This window comes from Stegastes partitus, unplaced genomic scaffold, assembly GCF_000690725.1.
Source record: "Stegastes partitus isolate 25-593 unplaced genomic scaffold, Stegastes_partitus-1.0.2 Scaffold2219, whole genome shotgun sequence".
Classification (NCBI taxonomy): domain Eukaryota; kingdom Metazoa; phylum Chordata; class Actinopteri; family Pomacentridae; genus Stegastes; species Stegastes partitus.
In genome coordinates this window covers 1-9,014 of record NW_007579950.1, presented here as the reverse complement: position 1 = coordinate 9,014, position 9,014 = coordinate 1, and the positions used below count along the sequence as shown (strand labels likewise).

Below are 9,014 nucleotides of genomic sequence, written 5' to 3'. Positions count from 1 at the left end.
AATTTAGGGGGAAAGCTAATTTCCTACCTCTGTTTGTTGGTTGATCTCAAGTTGACTGAAACTGACTCAAACCCCAAAATGTTTTTTTTAAGAGTGTAATTGTTTAGTCGTCATAATCTTCTTCTCTATGTCTTTTTCTCATGAAGGGCTGAAGATGCTTGATGGTTTGTCTAATCTACGTCTCCAGGCATCTGCTGTTCACGCTGTTTTTAAAAAAAAATGATCTTGTTATATTTGTGTAAAATAATTTATTTGGCTCCTACAAGTGACCAAAGTAATTCATTCATTACTGGATCTATTTGGATGCGGCGGTAGTCGGGGAAGCAGTTGTGTCCTCATCATCACGCCAGCCAAATTCGTGGTCGGGTATTGTGGGCATCGGCCCTCTGACTGCAGCCATATCACACATATCAGGGTGGAGCAAGTAGCCAGAGAAGGTGCTGCTGGCCTCGTAGCCGGCATACATGCCGTTAGTAAGTGTATCTTTCACCTGGATCCACACCTTGTCGCCCCTGATCAGGTGAAGGATGACGGTGTGCGATACGGTCCCTAACATGGACGTCCCCGTAGTTTTCACCACAGGCGAGTAGTTATGAAAAATGCCGACTTTCAGGATTCGGTCATAGATAGTGAGGTGGTAGCTGAAGACGTAGGTGCCGTTGACGGGGGCGGTGTAGATACCGTTGGTGTCGTCGTAATGCCACTGGTAGTTGTAGAGAGTATGGGAGAAAACCACGGGGGCATTGGGCTCGGGGAAGCTTTTTGTCAGTACTGCCGAAAACGCAGACTGGATACTGGGCATGCAGGGACCAGGAGGACCCAACCTCCCCATGTCCCCCATGTGTCCCTTCTCCCCCTTTGGACCTGTTTCCCCTGCAGGGCCCATCATTCCCTCGTCCCCCATGGCTCCTTGGTCCCCTTTGTCCCCTTTCTGCCCCATTGCTCCATCTGTACAGTTGCAGTCCCCCAAGAGGCCCATGTCTCCTTTCTGACCCATTGATCCAGGTGTACCAGGTGGACCCATATCACCCATGTCTCCCTTCATACCTTTATCACCCGGCATGCCATTGGTACCTTTAAGACCTCTACTTCCTACAGGACCAGGAAGACCGGGTTCTCCTGGTGGCCCCATGACGCCCTTACAGTCAGTTGGACAGACACCATCATCTCCTTTTGGACCTGGGTCCCCTTGACGACCCTCATAACCCTGCTCACCTTTTTCACCTGCAAATCAACAGAAACCCAATCAGGAGCTGGACTTGAAGCCTTACGGGCCAAAGTACCTGATACCTGCTACATCTCTCACCTTTGAAGCCTCGGGATCCTTTTACTCCCATTGGTCCCTGGAGCCCCATGCCCCCCTTCTCTCCTTCTCCACCTTTCTGTCCTGAAGTTCAAACAAGCCGACACAGAGGAAACAGTTAGCAGCAACACAAACAGCAGAACCACAAGAACGATCAGCAGGAGGCCAGTTACCTTTGGGTCCTGGTCTTCCCATGAAGCCCGGATGACCTCTATATCCCATCATTCCCTTTTTTCCAGGACTACCAGGGGCACCTGAAGGGGGAACAGAGACTGATTACCTTTAAGGACATACAAGCGGCTCAGTGCTGCTGCTGGAAGGAGTGTGACAGAAATACTATCTGCTGCTTTGTACCCAGACCACCTCATTAAATATCCTGTTCCTGGATTGGTACCATCTCACTACAAGACTTGTTCCTGCTCCAGGACAATCTCATGCTGCATTCTGTTTCTGGAAATGAGTTGTCTCGCTACGCGGCTTGCTCTTGGATCAGTACCACCTCACTACATTACTTGGTCCTGGTCAAGGAACACCTCACTAAATGTTTCTGGATAAGGACTGTCTCACTACACATTCTGGTCTTTGATCAGGACTATCTGGACATCCCATCCCGTACCAAGACTTACTGTATAACTTGGTCCTGGATCAGTTCCAACTCACTACATGACTTGGTCTTAGAAAAGGATCGTCTCCCCACATATCCTGGTTCTAGATCGGTACCCTCTCACAACACATCCCATTCTGTTTTTTCTTTGTTCTGATTTTAAATCTTTCTATGACAATATAAATTCATGAAAATGTGCAACATAGTCCAAAGAGGCTTAGGGGGTAAAACCCAACCTGCATGAAGGGCCCCTGAGTCCTTGTTGTGGACTCTGATTATTAGATGTAAACTTCTTTTTAGTTTATTCTGAAGGTCTAACATCTTGCATGATGTTCTGGGTTTCCAGCTGCCGGACTTGTAGTCTCACCTGGCAGGCCTCGGTCCCCGCGGTCCCCTTTGGGCCCCTTGTTGGACTGACAGTGTGTGCAGAGACAGAACCAGGGTATGTCTCCTGGGGGTGCGTTGGACTCCATCAGCATTTTACAGTAAATCTCGCGTTGCTCTTCGTCGGTGGGTAAGTGGGGCAAAGGGTGAACAGGGTAGTACGTGTCGTTCGGCGGCCTCCAAGTATCCGGAGAAATGGTTTCATTCATCATCGCCGTGACGACGGTGAGGGGCGCCACCGCCAAGAGAACGTGACAAAGAAAGGTCGGCATGGTCTGAAGAAAGATGTAAAATGTTATTCTGACCAGCTGTTTCTGGTCACAACTGATTTGACTTTCTATTAGTTCCAATCAGTAAACTGATAAACCAGAATATTCAGCGGTGGGATGAAGAACTATCAGTGATGCTCTGCTGCAATTCCAGCTTCCATAATTAGGACTCATGAAATCCTGATGCCAGTGCAAACTAAAATCATTTTAAACAGCTTTGTTTCTTCTATAACTTATTATTTTACTGATTTTTAACTGTTTAATGTACACGTAAAAAACAACAACAACAAAAAACATGTAAATAATGTCCATGTTGTATTCTTCCAAATGGTAATTTGTTCTTTTACAGAATTTGACTGTAAAATTACACAGTTTACTGCATTTAAATTCACAATAATAATAATGATTTAACTAATATTTCCACATTATTTGCAGTCAGCATGTAAACTAACACACTGCATTCTCTGATTTTATTAAATATTTTCTGTAATATTTAAAAAACAAAACAAGAGAAATCTGTAAAATTTGGTTAAGGATTGAAAAATTATAAATAATTTTTTTAAAAAACTTTTATTTACTAGATTTTCTCTGTTTTGTAAAATCATAGCGGGAGAAATTAAATGTTTACTAACGAAATATAAACATACATCATAATCTGTGTTTCTATAAATAGTCATTTGTTCTTTTACACTGTGTGATCATACAGTTTTACTTTATTTAAATTAGCTTCAGAATGTCATATTTTAACAGATATTTATTTTTATTTTTACAGGATTCAACATGTTGTTTTCCCTTGTTGATAGATTTTCTTTCCTTTTTTTCTAAGAGGGCAGGTTTGACTTTTTATTTTTTAATTAATTGTTTTAATCAACACCTGGTTTGTCAACTTGTACATTAATATTATTTCCCATGGTTTTACTGCATATCCTCTGTGATTAACAACGCAAAGAAAACGTAGAAAACAACAGCTTCAAAGATTATTTTCAATCCTTAACGTACATAATTATGCTTTTAAAAGAAGAGAAGCTCCTGATTTAAGATTCACACAGAATCGTGTCTTTAAAGCGTAAATACAACAAATTAAACTTCACTCTATCGTATCATATCGTTTCTGTTGGGTTTTAATGCTTAATATTTAAATTAATCAGCTAATTTATTACAACAGTTTGATCGGTGCTGTTTCATTGGTTTACATTTAAATTCATGGCATCTGCAGTAAAAACATTCTGGTAAAAACTAAAGTATATTAATTTAATTATATTTAATATTTACATAGTGATAATAATTAACTTTCGGTAGCATCTTTCAAACCAGAGTTAAAAGATGTTAGAATAAAACATGATTCTCATCTATTAAATATATGTGTATGTATATTTTTATCTCTTTTCTGCTTCACCTGTTTTCAGAAATGTTTTAGATATTTGGCATTTTTATGTTTTTTAATAATCAGATATTCTATCAGTAAATTCAGTTTACTTTAATCTGATGATGATTTTTAAAATCAAACTCACCGATTCGTTGCCTCTCTGCAGGTTTTCCTCCTACAGCTGAGCTTTGCTGCCGCCCGCCTGCTAATAAAACACCTGGACTCCGCCCACCTGTGGCCCCGCCCCCCTCAGGTGTGTCACAGTGTGTGTTGAGTAAGAAGTAGGCCTGTGTTTTGTGCTTTTGTCTTTGGTGCCCAGTGTGTCCTCATTACAACAAACAGGTGTCACATCACAGCTCAACATGTTTTCTCACATCATGAACCTCTTACAGGCATTTTTTCAGTTTACAGGTAATGTGTGACCCAGAAAACAACATCTTCATCATCATCATCATCATCATTATTGATGACCTGCAAGTGTTTATGCAATATTTACAGTCACACAACTTCTCTTCCTGAACGACAGTAAGAATAAAAGGAAAATAGAGGCCACAGAGTCTCAGAGGGACTAAATCTGGAGATGTTCTGAGTCTTTACAGAGTTTTCCTGCTGAGAGGTTTTATGTTAATCCGTCTTTAAAATCATTGTTCTGTTGGATTCAAATCAGGCCACATATGAAAAGGTCGTCGCTCCTGTTTTGCTCTTCTGCAGACAGTATTTTGATTTGTCCACGATGGTGCGTCTATAAATGTGACCTTTTGCACTCATGCAGCCTCGTTTCATGATGCTGCCTCCTCCGTGCTTCACTGTCGGGTTCACATCTGAGCCCAACACATTTATCTGACCGAAGAATGTTCTCCAACATCCATCAAGCTTCTTTTCATGTCCTTCAACAAAGTTAAAGCTTCATCAGTTCCTGTCCTCCGTCCATAGAGGTTGACGTTATCGTGTCCTTCACACTAACTCTGGTTTCCATCGACAACCTCGACACCAAGTCTGAAGCAGCTGTCGTCTGTTTTTCACAGATCGATCGTGAAAGTACAGTCGTGACTCGATGATCTGACCCTTAACAATCCAAAAACCTTGCTATCCAACATAACAGAAGGTTTTACATTTAGTGTCGGATTATCGAGTCACGACTGTAGTTCGACGTCTGGAGTCGATTCAGGAGGACGAACGCTGCAGCCCGGATCAGTGCTGCTGGGGCTCCTTCTGGACCTCCTGGTTGCTGCTCACGCTGATGTTTAGTTGGTCTTCCAGATGATTATTCGTAAATATTCACAGTCAGAATTTTACATTTGTTCTTGTCCACATGGAGCCACGACGTAGACGCACAGCTCATAGGTTTAAAGTTTCATTTTAGAAGAAGCTTTATGTGTAATTTGAACGTTGCAATAAGAACGTTCTTGTGCTGATTGTTGAAGCTAAAACATCATGTCTTCGGTAACGTTTATGGGAACATTATTGGAAGTACTAAACATTCCTAAAATGTTCTTCGAATATGAGATGAAAACTTTTTCTTTAAAACATTTCGTGAATGTGAGCAGACGTTGTGGGAGCAGTGCTTATAAATGAGTCGATATTTGCAGGAATCTGCTCCACTGGAACTCTGGATGTTTAATCTCTCGTCTGTCTTTTTTAGTATTTGGGCGTAAAAACCTGCATCTGGAAACTTCCAGGATTTTTGGGATCCTGAAAGCGAAGCGGCAGGATGCGATGGTATCACCTGCCCAGGTGGCCTACATGGACCGTCCCATCCTGATTCCCAGGACGAGGCTCTAATAAAGTGACACTATGGAGCGTTTTGTCTGCGAGGGATCCGGTGACAGGCTTCAGTCAGCCCAGCTGGATCGTCCATGCAGGCTGGGATTACAGTTACACCTGTGCATTATGAGCGTGGCCTCTGATGTCCTAATCAGGTCAGCTCACACCTCAGCAGCAGGAACAAAGCCCGCTGGATGCTCGTCAGCACTCGATCACTTTCACACCAGCAGGAGTTTCTGTTTACTGCTGCGCCATCCACTGTACAGTAATACTGTACTACTGTACTACAGTAATGCTGTGATACTGTAAGATTGTAAAACTTAATTATCTGGAGGCTTCAGAAACCGACCTGCTCTATCAGTGACTGACTAACTGCGTCCAGTGAACAGTGACGTGAACATTACTGGTTTTCAGGCCTAAAAAACTTGAATCAGCAAAAAAACTGGAGCAAATGAAACCGTCGATGACTTTGATTCATCACAGAGACAAAGTTTAGTTTGAATGAGTTCACAGAAGTAGAAGTTCTGAGCTGGATGAACGTCTCATGGAGGATCAGAAACAGAAACTTTAGACTAACTTTAGCTCTGAAGTAGAACAAGATGCAACGCAAGTGAATCCAGCTGTGATCACTGAAACTAAACAGAGTCCATCTGTGATTTTTTTTTTTTTTTGGGGCTCTTGTCTGTCTGTAAGTGTAGCCCTGTGATAGACTGGTTACCTGTCCAGGTGAACCCCCCACGACCCTCATGAGGATTGAGCGGTGTATAGATGATGGATGGATGTTTTTTGGGTTTTGTTTAGAGCAGTAGAGATAGACAGGAAAGGTCAGAGGAGAACGGGGAGAGATCTGCAGCAAGAGGTCGTGAGCGGGAGTCGAACCCACGACCTTTGAACTAAAGCCCCTGTTCATGGGTCGCCAACTCAGCTAAGTGAGCTACAGGGGCGTCCGTCTGGGATTTTTAATCAGTCTAACTGCATGAACGTGGTTCTGAAATGAGCAGCAGAACCTTCTCGGTTTGCATCGTGGCTCCACATGGTCATATGACTTCACAAAGGTGGAAAGTAAAACAAGAAGACCAGCAAAGAGCAGCAGGAACCAGGAGGTCTAGAAGGAGCTGCAGTCCTCCTGAAGTCGCTCCAGACGTTGAACTACTTTCATTATCTGTCTCTGAAAACAGACACCAGCTGCTTCAGACTTCAGATAAACATGTTCTGACTTCCTGTAACGTAAATCTCAGATTTTTCAGAGTGAGTTGGACAAACAGCCAAACTGTGTAATCTCATCCGTAAGCAGCTCCTGGAGGCTGAACGACTTCATCCACAGTTCTGTAAACTCTGGACCGTTTAGGACTGATTCGGTTTAAAACAGTTAACGGATGAGTTCTGACAAGGTTGTGGACACGTTTTAGGGACATTAAGGAGTTGTTTTGAAAAGGTTCTCTAGAGGTTGTGGAGACATTTTATAGAGGTTATGAAGTGGGTTTTTGGCAGGTTTTGTGAAGGTGACAAACAGGTGTTTTGTAGAGGTTTTGAATAGGTTTTGGACTGGTTTTTAAGGGTTTAGACAGGTTTTGGACAATTCATGGACAGATTAAGGTTTTCTGAAGGTTTTGTGTAGGTTCAGTTCATGTCAAGTTTATTTATGTAGCGCCAATTCACAACACACATCATCTCACAGTGCTTCACATAGGAGGTAAACACCTTACGAATTTAAACAAGGAACAGAGAACCCAAGAATCCAAAGTTGGCTTCAGCTCCCCGATGAGCAAACAGTCAGCGACGGTGGGAAGGAACCAAAAAAAAACCTTTAACGGAGTGGAAAGAGACAAACAAACAAGGTTTGTAGATGTTATGGAGTGATTTGTAGAGGTTTGGATGGGCTTTGGGCAGTTTGTAGACCGTTTTAGAAAGACTTTGGGTAGATTATGGGGCTTTTGGGGGTTTTTAAACAGGTTTTTGATAGTTTTTATGGATTGGTTTTGGACTAGTTCATACAGATTTTAGGTCGAGTATGGACAGACTCTGGACAGGTTTTATTGTGCTGCCTTCCTCTCACCATCACATCTACGTACCTGATTCTGACCTGACCCCTGAAACCAGGTGTGAACCCTCAAACAGGAACCAGATCGTCCTCACAGAGACCAAAGAACGAGTCCGTGGCACCGAAAAGAGGTTGTTCAGAGCCGCAGGGAAACTTGAAGATGAAAGCCGACACTGACCTGGAGACACAAAGAGACTTCAGAAAGAGAGAGTGACACCTGAGCAGGTGTCTGTTACCGGCTTCAGAGACGCAGACGGCCAATCAGAGAGCTCCTCACCGGGACAGCAGCAGCAGATCAAATCGGTCGGTGCAGTTTATTGATCTGAGCTGAGGTGGAATCAGATGAACATGAGGACAGAAGTGAGTCGGACTCATGTGGACGTCCACATTAATTCTCTGTTTCTCTAACGTTAAAGTCAAACCTTCACTAAACAATCCTGTTGCTGCTTCAGTTTCTCGTCTGCAGGATCTAATGAGACACGCTTCACTCTGTCGGAAAGTTTGTTTTATTTACATTTATTTCAATAAGTGATGAACAAACAGAAAACCTCCTTAAACACGTCTTTGACATCTGATGGCTGCTTTAGTCATTATTTATACACTAAAATGTCAGAAAAAACATCTTTTATTGTCTGACAGAAACCAACATGTTAAGATTATTGTGAGGAAACTGACAGAGCAGCAGATGTTTTAGGTTCACAGTCAGGTTCTGGTTCAGTTCCGGGTCCAGATTCTCATTGTGTCCCTGGTCCGGAACATTTTATGGAAGGTTTAAGGACAATTTATGGACAGAGTTTAGGGATATTTAGGAAAACACAGCCTCTGATTTGTAAAACGTTTATTCTGTTTGTAAGAAAATGCAAAAAGAAGTGATTATTTATCATGATTTTAGATCTGGACCTGGTCTAATCTCTTTTTTTTAGCATGTGTTTTTTTCTTTTTCTCTCTTTTCTTGCTCCATGAGCGTCCTCACAAAGACAGCAGAACATCTGTGTGTTACTTTCACTTCCTGCATGATTCCTGAAAAAAGAAAAAAAACTTTTCATGGAGCCGAAACTGGATCCCAGTAAACAGACACCAGTAAGGATGAATACACCCCACTGCTGACCCTGTTACACAACACACACAACCACCTGTCACGAAGTGTGGCGATGAAATGTTGGGAAAATGTCCACAAAAAAATAATAACGAGGCTGATTGGAGCACAGACACGTCAAAACGTGTCAGGATGAAGTATACAGTGAATATACTTCAATGCATGTCGTAGAAATCACCTGAGGAAA

General features: G+C 42.4%; 1 protein-coding gene across 1 annotated transcript; it reads right to left on the bottom strand.

Moving 5' to 3' along the window:
- Nucleotides 1-2,398, bottom strand: LOC103374350 (otolin-1-like). The gene is made up of 4 exons (XM_008304428.1): nucleotides 2,275-2,398; nucleotides 1,477-1,557; nucleotides 1,307-1,387; nucleotides 1-1,224 (listed from the first exon to the last, which is right to left on the bottom strand). Exons 1-4 carry the CDS (start codon nucleotides 2,384-2,386, stop codon nucleotides 296-298), a joined length of 1,203 nt encoding a protein of 400 aa, XP_008302650.1. The 5' UTR covers nucleotides 2,387-2,398; the 3' UTR covers nucleotides 1-295.
- Between the last annotated feature and the right edge of the window lie 6,616 nt (nucleotides 2,399-9,014).

Bases quoted from the DNA above. Each gene is read 5' to 3' on its own strand.
- LOC103374350 (XM_008304428.1), bottom strand. From the start codon at position 2,386: ATGCTGATGGAGTCCAACGCACCCCCAGGAGACATACCCTGGTTCTGT. The intron at 1,388-1,476 runs GTAACTGGCCTC...TTTGAACTTCAG, and splicing joins GGGAAGACCAGGACCCAAAG to GACAGAAAGGTGGAGAAGGA. The intron at 1,225-1,306 runs GTGAGAGATGTA...GTTGATTTGCAG, and splicing joins AGGATCCCGAGGCTTCAAAG to GTGAAAAAGGTGAGCAGGGT.